At 31.7% G+C, this 17,869-nt stretch overlaps 1 protein-coding gene and 1 long non-coding RNA gene across 2 annotated transcripts in view; one reads left to right on the top strand and one right to left on the bottom strand.

Moving 5' to 3' along the window:
* The window catches only part of LOC118195761 (uncharacterized), a 40,002-nt gene extending 30,757 nt beyond the window's left edge, over positions 1-9,245 (bottom strand). The window contains exon 1 of the long non-coding RNA XR_015043905.1: positions 8,396-9,245. This is a non-coding gene — a long non-coding RNA (uncharacterized LOC118195761). The remainder of the gene's footprint in view (positions 1-8,395) is intronic.
* A 703-nt stretch (positions 9,246-9,948) lies between these two features.
* Positions 9,949-11,476, top strand: LOC118179386 (uridine 5'-monophosphate synthase-like). Its single transcript, XM_035348560.2, has one exon. The coding sequence runs from the start codon at positions 10,015-10,017 to the stop codon at positions 11,419-11,421; it is 1,407 nt and encodes a 468-aa protein (XP_035204451.1). The 5' UTR covers positions 9,949-10,014; the 3' UTR covers positions 11,422-11,476.
* Positions 11,477-17,869: the final 6,393 nt, after the last annotated feature.

The following is a 17,869-nucleotide window of genomic DNA, read 5'->3' as shown; positions in this document are numbered from 1 at the left end:
ATCTGCAACATTAACTGAATTAGATAATTTTAGCTTAGCTTATACCTTCCGTTATACATAAAACGCGCATGCATAAATGTATTATGCACATGCGCACACAAATATTCACAGCCGTAAAGGTCTTACGTGCACGCGTAAACGCCTATGCATGCGTCAACACGATGCATGCGCAGAAAGTTTGTAGCTTTGAGGTCCGGATTATAGATCATTCCGGATTATCCCAATTAATGACTTTTGACTGTAGTAAAAAGAAACTATTTTTTCATTAACAGGGTGGCATGACTTAGCATGGAGTGGTAAAGAAACTACAAAGGGTTTACAGTACACAGTAGTGTATTTAAAATCAATTTCATTGCGGATTATAAGAATATCAAGGAAGGGAAGGGAATTGTTGGATTCAATTTTAAGAGTGAATTGGATGGCCCGATCAAATGAATTTATAACAGATAAAATCTCCGATAAATCTTCCTTATTAACATCAAAAAGCACGAAAGTGTCGTCTACATACCGAATCCAGAGACGAAACGACAGTTTATCAAATAATTTCACCTCAAAATAGTGCACATAAATGTCAACAAATACAGGACTGAAATAATTACCCATAGCCAATCCTTCAATTTGACGAAGATATTCATTTTGGAAAACAAAGTTGAGTTTGACTCAGAGAGACTTTAGTAAGCAAAACCAACTTATCAATTTCAGTATGTGTGAAATGGAATTCCCAAAGCCTAGTTTCAAGACATTTTAGTGCTCCTTCGACTGGAACATTAGTAAACAGTGATTTGAAATCAAATGAAACCATAATGGAATGCAGTGGAGAAATATCTTTAAGTTTATCGATAACTTCAAAAGAATTTTTTACATTGTGAATTTTGTTAGCAAGTAAAGGAGAAAATCTGGAAACTAAATATTTAGCCAAAGGATATGATGCTGTACCTATGTTGGAAACAATTGGTCGAAAAGGAATACCAGTTTTGTGGACTTTTGGGAGAGCATAAAGCCTAGCGCAGTTAGTAATAGGTGGATTAAGTGATTTCTTCAATTGCATTGGCAGTTATGAGAAGATTTAATAGCAGTTTTAACTTTGAGGTCCGAAGTTGAAGGATCTTTAGATTCAAAATCCGGTTACGACCACATGTTTCTGAGACTCCTTAGCCAATGCTTTTCTTTTTTCCCCTTTCTAGTAATTTCGTTCTCCTGATGAAGAAGGACCTTTAGCTGCCCTTGAAATCAATTGTTTTAATATATGTACGCAAAATACAAGGTTGTTATTGCGATTTTGATTGTCACACTGGCGTGTTTCTCTTCTATTCTAGAATGCCTAAGCGTTGGAGGGAGACTGGATCATGTATATAAAAATGCAAATTTTTCATAATGTATGTTTTAATGTATATAAAAATGCAAATTTTTCAGCCACTAAAACGTTAAGACACAAATAAGGTACAAACAGACTTATATTTAAACTTAGCCATTTAACAATATTAAACAGAGCAAATATCCATAACAACATAGTGAAAACAATATTTAAAACTTATCGTATGATAGATTCATTTCACAATTTTTAGCTCAATATAAGAAATCATATTTTTAATTTCAAACAATAATTTGAATTCAAATAAAAATGAATTTCAGACAATGTTTTATCTGTAAAGATAAGAGTTAATGACTGCTAAACTACAGAATGCGATTTTGCACTTTTTTTGTTCTAGTCAATACCTTGAGGAATTTATTAATTTGAATATAAAATGTAATTATTCTTACTGTATTATTCAACTATTTTATCTTTGTGAAATTTGAATTCATTAAATACTACGAGTTCTTTTACTGTAGACAATTTTGATATTCTAAGTAAATAGTCGCCGTTTTCAGAAATACCGATCACTTTTATAGTTAGTCTTCTATGGAAGATGGCCATCATAAGAAAAAAACCTTGTAATTAATTTGTTTCTAAAGCAGAAAGTGGAACATATATTTTCCTCGTGATAAATAGTATTCGAATATTTGGATCATTGTATCCCTGGAAATAATGACACTTTACAAAAAAAAAAAAAAAAGAAAAAAAGAAAAAGGTTGCCTTCTACTATTTTTTATTAATTTACTTTTACATGATTGGGGTTATCATTTAAGTATGAAATTATTTTTAAACTTTTAATTCTGAGTTTATTAGTTTATGGATTAGGATTTTGTGAAAGCTTCTATAACAGTTCAGGTATGTTCCATAACATTTATACCTTTTTATAATCAATAAGTCAAATTACATATCAACTTGGTCTTTTTTAACCTGTCAGCACACACGCTGGGGTAAAATCCACCCCACATGTATTCTTTCTTTAGAAAATAAGGGAAAGTTGTACGTGACCTTTCTAGTACTTCCTGTACCTTTCAAGGTCAAGGTTAGGAAGGGGTCATCCAGAGGAATTTTTCCCATGTCCTTGGGATTTTGTTTTCGCGGAAGAAATATGAAATGGGATTGTAGCTACCCCGCGCGTGTGCTAAGGTTTCACTTCTAGAGAGATTTTCATTGAGATGAGTGCGTACGAGTGAGAACAGCAATGACTGCGGGATCTTCTCGCAAGTGTTGAAACCGATAGTGAAATTCAAGATTCCGATTCTGACAGTGATAATATTTCTGAAAGTGCTCACGAAACTGATTCCGAACAGGAATGTGATAATTCACATGATTTAGGGAGCATATCTTCTATGGTTTCAGATGATTTTTATATAGGAAAAGGCGGAACAAAGTGGAGTAAAAAAGTACCTCAGAAAAACGTTCGGACACGGCAGGACAATATAGTGACACATTTACCTGGTGTTAAGAAAAGCTTCAGAAATTTGAAAACGCCGGCTGAGTGTTTATTGCAAATTTTTGATGATGAAATAATGGAAATCCACAAATATTTACATTTCATCAATAAAAAGCAAATTCTCTAGAGAACGTGATGTGCAAGACACAAATGTAGATGAACTGAAGGCATTGTTTGGACTATTATATTACGCTGGAGTGCTGAGAGCAGCACATCTCAACGCAAAAGATTTGTGGTCAACTGACGGAAGCGGAATAACCATTTTTCAAACAACAATGTATATCAACCGATTCCACTTCCTGTTGATAGACTTGCAACCATTAGAAATGTTTTTGAAACATTTATCAAAAACATACAAAACATATATTCTTTATCTGAATATTGTACTAACGATGAAAAATTAGAGCCCTTTCGAGGAAAGTGTCAATTTAAACAATATATAAAAAGTAAGCCCGCAAAATATGGAATAAAAATTTTTGCTTTGTGCGATTCTCGCATTTTCTACACATACAACCTAGAAATTTATGCAGGTCAGCAGCCTGTCGGTCCATATAGACAATCAAATGCGGCACTGGATATTGTACAAAGACTTATTGCACCCATAAGTGGCACAGGAAGAAACATAACTATGGACAATTGGTACATGAGCATTCCTTTGGCCAATGAATTATTGAAACAACACAAATTGACATACGTTGGAACTCTTCGAAAAGATAAGCGTGAAATTCCACAAGGATTTCTGCCAAATAAAAATAGGCCCCTGTACTCTTCACTTTTTGGGTTTAGAGCTAAAGAATTAACTTTTACATCATACGTTCCAAAAAAGAATAAATTAGTTCTTGTTCTATCATCCATGCAAGAGGATAATCAAATTGATCTATTGTCAAGAGAGCAGCTCAAGCCCGAAATGATAACTTTTTACAACTCTACAAAAGGTGGTGTTGATACTGCAGATGAGTTATGTGGAAATTACTCATTTTCAAGAAAATGCCGCCATTGGCCTCTAACGATATTTTTCGGACTGATGAACACTGCAGGTATAAATGCTTTTATTATTCATAAATCAAATAATGATCAAGTGTATATGAACCAAAGAGCTTTTCTCAAAGATTTAGCATTAGAGCTTGTAAAAGAACATCTCCTAAAAAGGGCTGAAATTCCATCTTTTTCGAAGAAACTCAAGACTGGTGTAAAAAGGTTGGCAGGCATAGAAGATGCAGCAGATCTTCAACCTAAGAAATTCCAAAAAAGGACTTCAGGACGCTGTGATATATGCCCCAGAAGAGACGATCGCAAAACCTCTGTATCTTGTACAAATTGCAACAAATGTGTTTGTAAAATACATGTTGTAACACTATGTGAGGATTGTTCAAAATGAGATAGTTGGAATAATTAAAATCAGGGAAGAGAAAAAAAACCTATGAGCTATTTATTTTTTTAATATTTGTATTTAGGATCTATTCTTCCATTTGTATAATTAATTGTATGACATTATATTAGATTTTATTGAAAAAGCTAGTAAGAATGCGGGCTTTTAATATTCCTATAGTGCTTTATCAAAAAACACCCTTTAAAAGTTTAAAAGATAAGTACATATTAAAATTGATTTTTCTAATTTAAGAAATCATATAAATGCATCTTAAATAAATTAGTAATTTTGTATAAATTTCGATTTTTATGGCTTACTTTAAGTAAGCAATATTGAAAATGCATTTACTTATGAGTTGGGGTAAAAATTCTGAGCAACAAACACTGGGGTAAAATTTGTGTACTAATGTAGCACACTGATGCACGTGTACTGAAGGGTTAATTGACAGAAGTAACACAGATTATCTTGTTTACAGTTGATTCTTCAATGTAAAAAGATCCTGTATCTAGCAGGGTGGGTCAAGCCAGGGTTCTTGCCCTGGGCGGCAAATTCAAATATAACTCTAGATCGTATTAGGTATGTTGTTCATTAAAACAGGTATCTAATTTTAGTATAATGTTAATACACTGAAGTGCCACTGAATTAGGGATAGACATAACTATACAAATTTTATAGCGCTCTGCGGCATCTGTGCTCACGTGAGGAAGTTGTGGTAAATGCACATACAGCTAGTACTATGGTTGTTGTTAATCAGTTGTTTCAATTACCAGGATGGGTAAAAAAGAGAATATAAACATGTTAAGCGACCAACTTTCAGAATCAAAAGTAGAAAATTCAAATAGTTCTGTTTTCAATGTTCTTCAAAAAGTTCTCCAAAAAATAAGTTACTCATCACAAATTTCTCACAAAATACATCCATTAAATGATAATATCAGGAAGACTTAATCATATGCCTTTAAATCCTGAGTATGCCTGTTCTAAATTTGAAAAGACATCCATACAAACTTTGTGCGAGCAAACAGACACAAAACTTATGAATTTTGGAAAAAAAAAAAAAAAAAGAAAAGTAATCAGAAAAGTGTAAACTGAATTTTATAGAGAAAACTGACACACATTTAAATATACAGAAACTCTTTTATTTTCTCTTACCGTAATGTTTGAAAAGTAAACAGAAAATTTCCCTTTTCCTCCTTCAGGAAAATTCCCTGTGTCGGTTTCAACAATTATCAGAGTTGCCATATTCTGGCGCACGTACGCTCTCTTCCGATGTAAACAAATCCGCAATTTCGCCAAGTGCCGGTTACGGAAACATCCCCGTATATAGTAATCATAAAAAATTATTAAAGAAGAAAAATGAAACTAATATTACAATAATCAAAGTAACATGTTTGCTTTTGCTCAGTAATTCCGAAACACCTAACAAAAAAGCTACTGAGTATGGCATTTATTAACTTGTTAATTTAAATAATATATGCTTTATAGCATTTATTATTTTATTTTTTAGAGCCAAAATATTCCTAAGTTCCCAAAATGGAAAACAATTTCATCTTATAATAACATGGAAGAAAATACAAATTAATTATTTTATCTTTCTTTCACTATTACGTGGAAAAAATATAAAAGTTTTCAAAATAAATATCTATTATGCACAGAATCCTTACCTGCAGAGAAATTATGTTTCCCAAATTCCTTCTTATACACCCTACACACTTGGGATTGTTTAATTTAGTATGTCCAAAATTAGACTGAAAATGTCCGAGATTTCATTTCGCCTTTCTAATATTGCTATGAAATGTTGCACTAATTTTGTAAATTTTATACACTGCCACATTTGATACTGGACCCAAATAGGCATGATCTCCAGTACTTGTTCATGACGAGTGGAAATACCTAATACAGTTTTCTTGACAAGCACCAAGAATGGTATTGCTATCTGTAATGGCACAGCGGTAATTTATGTGTGAAATTCAGAAACAGTTAAGTTTAACGCAAAACACATATAATTTACAGCATACCTATAGGATGAAACAGTTAGCCACCTTTTAGAACTTCAGTTTTTGAAGTTCTTATCCAGACTTCATTATGCAGCAGATATAAACACTTATTTTCATGTAAAAATATCTTTAAAAGGTTTCATCTTGTGGAAACAAATAAATGGTTTATAATTTATTTTTATCAAATGAGAATTTATGTTTCTCCCACAAAGTACGATTTATGCTATTCAGACTTGCCTCTCTAAATTCTAAGAAATTTGCTCTACCTAAATTATTCTGCCAGCTGGTGAGAAAAATCCAGACATTACCTCAAACGACATTTTCTAGCTGCACAGACAAGTATCTTAATGCAAAAGTTGTTTCTAACATATATTCAAAACACTGGAGGCTTCTCTTCTGTGTAGATCAGACATACATTTTCTTCACTGCTCTAAATGGCTTGTTACATATGTAACTCATGACATTTCTCTCCTGTGTTTACATCTATAATTAAATCCTCTATATAAAAATGAATGAACATTTACATACCACACACAAACATTTTCTCACCAGTGTGAATAAGCGTATGAGGTTTCTCTGCTGTGTGAATACGTATGCTTAAGTGGGTTTCACACATAGAAGGTTTCTCTCCTACGTAAATAAGAATAAGTTTGTTTTCAAATAACCCTTTTCACTAAACATCTTCTCACATACTTCACACATATAAGGTTTCTATCTTGTGTGAATATGCATATGCATGTCTAAATTACCTTTTTGATTAAATGATTTTCTACATACTTCACATATATAAGGTTTCTCTCCAGAGTGAATAAGTATATGCTTGTTTAAATTACCCTTTTCACTAAACATCTTTTTACATACTTCACATACATAAGGTTTCTCACCTGTGTGAATATACATGTGCTTATTTAAACTATTCTTTTTATTAAACGTCTTCTTACATACCTCACACATATAAGGTTTCTCACCTGTGTGAATAAGCATATGCTGGTTTAAATTACCCTTTTCCCTAAATGTCTTCTTACATACTTCACACATATAAGGTTTCTCTCCTGTGTGAATAAGCATATGCTTGTTTAAACTACGCTTTTCACTAAATGTCTTTTTACATACTTCACACATACAAGGTTTCTCTCCTGTGTGAATACTCATATGCACGTTTAAAACAGCTTTTTGATTAAATGATTTGTGGCATACTTCACAAATGTAAGGTTTTTCTGCTGTGTGAATACGCATATGATGGTTTAAATTAGATTTTTGATTAAATGATTTCTTACATACTTCACACATATAAGGTTTCTCTCCTGTGTGAATAAGCATATGATTGTTTAATCTACGCTTTTCACTAAATGTCTTCTTACATACTTCACACACATAAGGTTTCTCTCCTGTGTGAATACGCATATGCACGTTTAAATGAGTTTTTTGATTAAATGATTTCTTACATACTTCACATATACAAGATTTTTCTCCTGTGTGAATAAGTCTATGCCTGTTTAAATTAATTTTTTGATTAAATGATTTCTTACATATTTCACATATACAAGATTTTTCGCTTGAGCGTTTATGCATATGCACGTTTAAAGTAGCTTTTTGATTAAATGATTTCTTACATACATCACACATATAAGGTTTATCTCCTGTGTGAATAAGCATATGCTTGTTTAAATTACCCTTTTCACTAAACATCTTCTTGCATACTTCACACATATAAGGTTTCACACCTGTGTGAATAAGCATATGCTTGTTTAAATTACCTTTTTCACTAAACATCTTCTTGCATACTTCACACATATAAGGTTTCTCACCTGTGTGAATAAGCATATGCTTCTTTAAACTACCCTTTTCACTAAAAGTCTTCTTACATACTTCACACATATAAGGTTTCTCACCTGTGTGAATAAGCATATGCTTCTTTAAACTACCCTTTTCACTAAAAGTCTTCTTACATACTTCACACATATAAGGTTTCTCACCTGTGTGAATAAGCATATGCTTCTTTAAACTACCCTTTTCACTAAAAGTCTTCTTACATACTTCACACATATAAAGTTTCTCTCCTGAGTGAATATGCATATGCATGTTTAACTGAGTTTTTTTGATTAAATGATTTCTTCCATATTTTACACATACATGGCTTCTTTACTAGGTGAATAAGCATATGTATGTTTAAGTGAGCTTTTCATTTAAATAAATTTGAATGATTTAAATGAAAAGATACTACATACCCTGATGTTTCTCTCCTGTGTGAATAAGCATATGCTTGTTTAAACTAAACTTTCTTCTGAATGATTGATTAAATTTCTTATAGACATGAAATATCTGTTTTGTATGGGTATCCATAAGCTATTATTACATATTTCTTCTTTCAAAAGATGGGTTGCACACATCTAGACAAAAAGGTTCTTCTCGATACTAAGAGCGTGTTACATAAATCTATAATCTACCTCGGGCACTATAAGCAGGCTATTATGTAAACATAAATCAAGATGATGTTTATGCTCTGCAAGGATGCAAAATAGGACAGTTAGCTGAATTTCACCCCAAACTACTTCTGGATATTACACAATTACTTTCATTGGTTTGCATAGTTATCTTGATTAAATATTATTACATATTGTTCACGAGACTTATCTAATGTATTGCATAAGCTTCCAGGCACATTTCAGTAAAATTCAATTTGTTACATTATGCAGGAATTCCATTTCTCGCTCAAGAATATTTACATAATTTAGTGTTAATTCATCACATATGATTCATTATTCATAATTATTATTACATAAAGTTTTGATTCTTCTAGATTTCTTAGCTAGTGCTTCACAGTTCCTTATACATGCTAAATAATGATCGCATTTTATGTCATTGCGAAGTACACATTGCTAAGTGTATAACTATAGAGAAACAAAACTTTCATTTTAGTTTGCAACATATACAGATCATTTGTTTCTTCATATGTCACACTGACAGACAGAAAAATAAACTCCTTCCTCCCTTCATTCGCGTTACGAGATTTCTCCGAGTTGTAGCAAGGCCAGAAATTCCGGTTCGCGTATTTTAATTCCTCCCTAGGAAACGCAGCCCGTTACTAAATTTAGCGATTTATCAGGTCTTGACGAAATTGTGACACCAACCGCATGCGCAAAAGGAAATGGATAAGGTGAACTTTATCAGCAGAACAGCCTTAGCGCCTAGAACAGCCTTAGCGCCAAAACGGGGAGAAACAGCTTATTATGGTAGACCAAGTTATGGTTGTCATCCGATGACGTACTTCTTCTAGAAGGACAGCGTGATACTTTTTCCCTGCTAAGGGATTATCCGTAACACCAGATCGGGATATGTATTCGGAAAATATTTATGTTTGCTTATCAAGCAAAAATTATTAAATTAGAAATAGCACATAATTGAATAAAATATAAAATATTGATAATATATGTAAAAATAAGTGTCTTCCACCTGTAAATATTTATTTAATGCTTTATTTTGTGTTTTCATTTGCTTTGTTATGCTTCCCTGTACTCATCGATGTTCAAACATGTTTTATTCTATAGCTTTTTAGTATTTATTTTATGTGCATTGATTGCAAGTAATCTATAAACATTTTCTTGTACTTTCATTCTTGCAATGTGTGCTTTCATATCGTAGTGCAATAAAATAAGTCAATGTGTGCTTTCATATCATCAGTGTCTATCATCAGCACTATTTTGTCAGAATCCTTCCTTGTTCTAAAATACGATCTGCGTTATTAAGCTTCATTTCTCGTCCATCCGTGCAGAAAGACTTAGCGGGTGCAAAACAAGACATCTGTGTGCTTTTTGTGTGTGCACGAGTGTTTGATAAGGTAACAGATATGGCTAAAAAAACTGAATTACTTTTACGTCTTGTAAACATTGGTGTTTTAAAAATAGGAGAATGGACTCTGAAGAGTGGTGTCATCTCACCTATTTATGTTGATTTAAGACACATCATCCATTACCCGGATCTTGTTCATGATATTGCTGAAGCTGTTCATCAAAAACAAGTTGAGCGAAAGTTAAAAGTAGATGTTTTATGCGGTGTTCCATATACCGCTCTACCAATTGCTTCCGTTTTGTCTGTTTTACACAACATTCCTATGGTGCTACGTCGCAAAGAAGCTAAAAGTTACGGTACTAAGAAAATGGTTGAAGGCGTCTTGAAGGAAGGAGGCAATTGCTTAATAATTGAAGACATCGTATCCAGTGGTTCCAGTGTGTTAGAGACTGCTGAAACTTTAAGGAAAGAAGGATTAATAGTGACAGATTGTATTGTAGTCCTAAACAGGATGCAAGGGGGTTTGGAAAACCTCGAAAAAGAAGGTATATGTTTGCATTCATTATTTGACATACATGATATATTTGATAGTTATTGCACAGTTAATAAGGTAGAAACGACTATTATTGAGAATGTTAAACTGTATTTAGAAACAAATGCATATATACCTGTAAAAAAATTACCGCAGCAATCAAAATTTTTAACTTTTGCCGAAAAAGCTGAAAAAGTTAATCATCCTGTAGTCAAGAAGCTTTTTAAAATAATACTTAAGAAAAAGAGTAATCTTTGCGTAGCTGTGGATACTATTCATGCGGAGGAGTTATTGAAGTTGGTAGGTGATCTGGGGCCTTATGTTTGCATGATTAAAACTCACATTGATATACTTATGGATTTTAATGAAAGTGTAACAGAAGAATTGACTAAATTAGCCAAAAAGCATGATTTCCTTTTATTTGAAGATCGAAAATTTGCTGATATAGGAAATACTGTTATGTATCAATATGAAAGTGGTCTGTATAAAATAAAGCAGTGGGCTGATATAGTCACAGTTCATGGGCTTCCAGGAAGTGGAATTATAACTGCTTTGAAAAATGCTGCAGAAGATTACAAGGATCGAGCTTGTGTACTTATAGCAGAAATGAGTTCAAAAGGTGCTTTAACAAATAATGCTTACAAAGAAAGCATTATTGAAATGGCTGAAAATCATCCAGACTTCGTGATTGGGTTTGTAAGCCAACATAAATTTCCTGAAAAAGATGCCTTTATTTATATGTGTCCAGGTGTAAACATAAAACATAGTGGCGACACATTAGGACAACAGTATAAATCTCCTGAAGAAGCAGTAAAAGATGGTGCAGATGTAATTATTGTTGGAAGGGGTATATGCAATTCTGATAATGTTATTCAAACTGCTAAACTATATCAAACTAGAGCTTTTAGTGCTTATCAAAAGTGTATTCAATAATTAGATATATTTTCCATTTGATGAAAAAAAATTTTAATAAATTATTTCTTTTTTATGTAATAGTTAATGCTTCACAAACAATGAAAAGTAATTCTTGAAAAAAATAACATTGATTTTGTTCTCTAGAAAGTGTTACTAACATTTGAATGCTGCAAAAAAAGTTGGTTATAATATTGTGAGTGACAATTTCATGCATGCAGCAATCGTTCTGTGTAATTTGTTCATTTTTTCTTCTATATTCTCTTTATTACTACATTATATTTTTGGTATTGTTTTAATTTAGGGTTTAATTTTTAGTAATAGATTGATCAAATTACTTTCATTTAGTTAAGATAGTTATCGGAGGCTAGTACAAATCTTCAGTTATCGAAAGTATGTTCAGTAGCAATTGGAGAGGGTATTTTTTCGCAGACATGGGAATCACGAACACCAAACTGCAGTATTCAGCTAATTTTGCAGACAACTTGGTTGAATGAGCTGTTTATGTCATAGATAAAATATAGAGGCAGTTATCTGTTGAAACAAGAAGAAAAGTTTGTTTATTTAGTGAAAATTAATTTCTGGTCCATTTTCAAATTTTGCTTAGAAAAGAAAGAAAAATTCAAGATAAATTATGTTTAAAGTTTAATTTGAGCAATGCATTGCACAAAGATTGACTGTAAATATATTTCTACGGTTGATCTTTGGATTATGGTAACTTGGCGATTTTTTGGCGACCAACTCTGCTACAGCAACCTCCTATTTTTTTTTCCCGCCGCCATTTTGTCTTCACGAAGTAAAGACATGTTTCTTTTCTTTTTATTTACTCAACACTTTTTCCAACAATCTGCTAGCCGAATTACACTTATGCTAGAAATTTTATGGAACAAAATTGCTTAATCATGACAAATACTAACTGCAAAATTGGGGAAAAGTGCAGAATCGCAAACTCCTTGCCGCGTTTTTCAAAATTGCACATACACAGTAACCATGTACACGTCGACTTATTTTTACTTAAAAAAACATCCCAGAATTGCACAAAAATGGCATTGCGCACACTCTTGACTTTATCCATCTACACTGCTAATTTCTCATAAATTACAAAAATTTGCACGAAAATGCAGGAAAATTTTGTGAATCTTTAAACTTGGTAAAAAGCACATATATGAAATTACCTGATCGCGAAAAAGTATATATCCTATCCAAGGATGAACATTTCCATGTATGATATAAATAAAATATCCAAAAACTTTTACCTCTAAATTATCTATTATAAACGTCACCAACGAATTTATAACAAAACATTAAAAATGGTTACAAATACTTAGTGTCAAATATTTAAATTGTTTCCATGCACGTTTACTTCGACTCAAACATATACGAAATTGCTACAAACATATAATTCACAAAATAATTATCATTTAATTAAAATATAATTAAACCATGTACATGTCGACTTATTTTTACTTAAAAAAACATCCCAGAATTGCACAAAAATGGCATTGCGCACACTCTTCACTATATCCATGTACACTGCTTTTTTCTCATAAATTAGAAAAATTTCACGAAAATGCATGAAAATTTTGTGAATCTTTAAATTCGGTAAAAAGGACATGTATGAAATTAGCTGATCTCCAAAAAGTATATACCCTTTGCAAGGATGGACATTTGCACGTATAAAATAAATAAAATATCCAAAAACTTTTACCTCTAAATTATCTATTATAAACGTCACCAACGAATTTATAACAAAACATTAAAAATGATTACAAATACTTAAATTCTTTCCATGCACATTTAATTCTACTCAAACGTATTCCAAAATACTACAACCATATAACTCTCAAAATCACGATCATTAAATTAAAATATAATTAAATTAAAAAACACTACTTAAAATATAAATAAGCACATACATTAAATTAATAAAAATTAGCTTACAATCCTAATTACTTTAAACTAAATCATTGCTAATAACAATTTTCCAATAATACCATATTAATTTATTTACTCCTTACATTTAGAACAAAGCATAAAAATAATATCCTCAAATAATTAAAAATACTAACTTACCTAATCTACAGAATCTTGAGTACATGGCGGATCACAAAATGTCCATTTTCACCAGGTTTCTTGCACCGCCATTCAAACTATCTGTAATATCCTTCCTTTCACACAATCTCATTTCATTCCCACATATTGGACATTCATACTTATCCGCAATTAAGCAATTCTTTTCAATTACACATAAACGCAATAAAAATTTCGGATTTACTTTATATAGGGCCATGGGATCCAAATATTAAACAACACTGTTTCACAGAACATAGAATGAAACTACTGCTATAAAGTACAGCAGATATTTTTACAAATATACCCCTTTTTCCGATTAAAGAATAGTGATTCGACCATTAATGTCACATGACATATCTCATGATCTCTCATTTCCCTCACACAAAATAATGCATAATCGGAACTGAGTACTTCTCACATTATTCCCAAAGTCCTAGGTAGTAACCTTTATCGCCTCCAAAATGTTGCCAAACTACCTGTTGCCATATTCCAAAGATCAACCATTTCTACAATTCAAATTATAAAAAAGTCAATTGAAATTTTTAGATATAAATCTTAAAATGTGTAATTGTAGGCAAAAAAAACCTGTCCCTTTCAAGTTTCATGTTATTCAACATCTTTGTTTTGTAATCTAATGTATTTTTTTCAAATAAAGAAGTTTAATTATTTTAAATATAAACTACAGTCCAAAGTCGTTAATCCGGACTTGTCGGGACTTCAGCGATTCCGGATTATAGATCATCAGTTTAAATCGCGTAAGATGGCATGCAGAAATTCTAAAATTAAAAATATGAAACCATAATTTATGAAATAAAGAATAATTATGATCTAAAGGGTGTCAAAATTTACAAAAAAAAAAAAAGAGCTTAATATTTATTTGTTTATTTTATTAAACATTTCTTTCAATGTAAGTTGTTTAAGTTGCTTCGTTTTATGTGATAATACTTTCTCTTTAATTCTATAAAAAGACATAATTTCTTGTTCAGTTACAAAGTTCCGCTGTTCAAGTCCCGTTAATTGCTGTGCCGAGAATACCGACTAACTTGTCAATTGAAATTTTTTCGTTTCACTAACCTCTCTGTCACATTCTTCATGTCTTTATCCATTTTTTGTAGCAATTCCACTTTTTGTTTGTTGGACATCGAAACATAATTTCGTTTTGTAGATCCTTTGAAGTTCTAGCATCGGAAATTCTATTTGACATAATCAAAAGTTCAAGTTTACTTTTATAAAATTGCTCTTACAGTCTGCAAAAAATAATAAGCGGGATCCAATTCGAAGTTTAAGGAACAACGCAATCATTAACATTAACTGAAATATATAATTAGATAATTTTAGCGTACACCATCCGTTATACATTAAACGCGCAGGCGAAAACGTGTTCTGCACTTGCGCACACGCATATGTGCAGTAGTCAAGGTCTTAAGTGCACGCGTAAAACGCCTGTGCACATGTGCCAACGCGGCGCATGCGCAGAAAGTTTTTAGCTTTGAGGTCCGGATTATAGATCATTCCGGATTATGGGTGTCCGAATTAACGACTTTTGACTGTATTAGTGATAAAATATTAATTACAAGTTTTTTCTGTAACAAATCAATAGAAAAACATATTTTAAATTGTAGAGATATATTTATAGTCATTTTACGCAATGCATTGCTCAAATTAACACTTTACCGATCGATTGGCTTTTTATTGCCAATGGCTTTTCCTTCTGGGACAGCATATGTAAGCAAAATTTGAAAAAAGGCTGTCTTCTATAGTAATTTTTATATGTAACCTCTACCTCCATATAATGTTAATTCTCATTAGATGCAAAAGAAATAAAAACTGTGGGAACTACAGTTATATATGCTTTTGGTTGGCAAGAAATTTCGAAATTTAAGGTTCGTTTTTGACACAATTTATGCCAAAAATCCAAAGCAAAGATTTTAGATAGCAAAAACGTAAAGTTTCTAACCGAAAGTATTTGACAAGAATCCATGTACATAGCAATCTGTTTTAACTTGAAAAAAAATCGGAGAATTCCACAATCTGTGCAGTGAAGGAATTACGCACACCTCGCTAAAATAAACTAACATGACAACAATAAATTTCAAGTAATACCATGTACCCAGCATTCTGTTTTAACTTAAAAAAACATTAGCGAATTGTACAATCTCGGCATTGCGCACAAATCAACAAAGTAAACTAAAATAAATTACAAACAATTCTTCAAGAATTCATAGCAATAAAACAATGAAAACAACATTTTACAAAATAAGAACAACAATAAAATAAAATGAACTTACCATTGTGAATGTTTCTTCAAACAGCAGAAATATCAATTTCAAACATCAGTAAAACTGAATTTCTACCACTTTATCCTTCCCCCATCTTCTGAGACACAGAGCATACATTTGTGAATAAAATTTTACCAGTCACACAAACGTCTGTGAACAAAAGTGCCATGATTTTTCTATATCGCACATATTTCTGCGATTGAAAATTTCTAAAGTAACGATCAAAACTCCTTCCAAAGTTAACTTACTACACGAAAATCGCGATCCAAATCTTAAACTTCTCCAACAGCCATAAGCCATTTTAAACACCCGTCCAACAAATAAAGCCACCACAGCAAAATCAAGTTTCAATGTCAAAAGGGTTGCCATACAAACAACATTGTGCCAAAAACCAGCACAGGACGCATATCGTCATATTTGGTGACCTGAGGACATATATAAGAGTAGTAGCAAACTATGCATAAACCTTTTATTCTGAGAATATAGGGTAAAGCTTCTTCATTCCTTTTAAACTGCTTAAAAAGTCTTCCTAAGCTATCATTCTGAGGCAGAAAGCTTTCTTGTACTTTGCTATATACAAATAACCTGACCCTTTTGAACTGCATTATATTTACGAGATATAGCAAATTTTAAGTCGTTGCTCATCATCTCATTTGCATCGCAATGAAATTATCAGGTTTACTGACATAGAGAACCTGTTGGTAACTATGAATTTATTTCCCTGTAGTTAATTGTCAATGATTTTAAACATGATATTCAGCATATATAGCCAAATGTAGCTTGTTAAATATGGTATTTGGCATACATTAATTAAAGTTGGGAGAAATAGTGTGGCATTAACCATATTCAAGTTAAACTGTATTTAAGTAGGCGGAGGGAATCATACTAAGCGTAAAGTTAGAAAAAGCATTGGAACTACTCTTATGTGCGCCCTTAAGCCGCCAAACATTTTTGTTGAGAAACTCCACGGTGCCATGTTACTATCTAAATTTTTTGCGTACATTTCAAACTTTAAGCCTAAAATGTCTCCAAAAACGTGGTTTCGCGCATGCAAAAACCATGTTTTGAACACGCAATTTAAGCTAAAAAATCCAAAACAAAATATTTATGTAGCGAAAACAAAGTTTCTAACCAAGAATATTTGACAAGAATCCAGGTATGTAGCGATATGTTTTAACTTAAAAAAAATCTACGAATTGCACAATCTAGGCAATGAAAGAATCTATGAACTACGCTCATCTCGCTTTAATAAATTACCATAACAACAATAAATTTCAAAGAATACCATGTACAGAGCATTTTGTTTCAACTTTAAAAAACATCTACGAGTTGCACAATCTAGACAGCAAAAGAATCTATGAGCTACGCATACCTTGCTTTAATAAATTAACATAACAATAAATTTCAAAGAATACCATGTACACAGCATTCTGTTTCAACTTTAAAAAACATCTACGAATTGCACAATCTAGGCACCAGCACTAATCAACAAAATAAACTAAAATTTAAAACAATTAAAAAAAACAACAATAACGACAGAAATTCATACTAAAAAAACAATGAACATAACATTCTACAAAACAAGAATAAAATAAAATGCACTTTTGATGAATGAATGAATGCTGTTTCCAACAGTAGAAATACCAATTTCATGCTGCCATGTAATCACTATTGTATTTATATAACAGCCAGACAACTATCCAGAAAATTCATGCTATGGTTCACAAATGTTCAAAACCTTCTTTTTCTAAATCCTTGTAAGATTCTCTTGCAACCACGTCTCTTATTGCAACGTAGGCCATTTCAAAACACGCACGACAGGGCTTAATTTCTAAAATTAGAAGTGCCGGAGCCCTATGGAAGACCATCAGACGAGAGGAACAAGAGTAAATAAATAAATAAAATGACTATTAAACTCATTAATAAATTTAAAATTAAATAGTTAATTATTATCAAATTAATTAATAGATATTTAATTAATGTTTATAAATTGTTATTAAATCAATAATTATTATATAATTAATTATAATTTAATTGATAATTATTTATTATTTATTGAAATAATAACAGATTGAAGTAATTAACTAATTAAAATTAAATAAAATGCAAAGAGATGT

The sequence above is a fragment of the Stegodyphus dumicola genome, chromosome 11, assembly GCF_044657685.1.
Source record: "Stegodyphus dumicola isolate Sdum_Otavi_A_Nest chromosome 11, ASM4465768v1".
Lineage (NCBI taxonomy): Eukaryota > Metazoa > Arthropoda > Arachnida > Araneae > Eresidae > Stegodyphus > Stegodyphus dumicola.
Note: the sequence above shows the minus strand (reverse complement) of the source record. Positions and strands in the feature narration are given on the sequence as shown.

Coding starts and splice junctions, on each gene's coding strand:
- LOC118179386 (XM_035348560.2), top strand. CDS start 10,015: ATGGCTAAAAAAACTGAATTACTTTTACGTCTTGTAAACATTGGTGTT.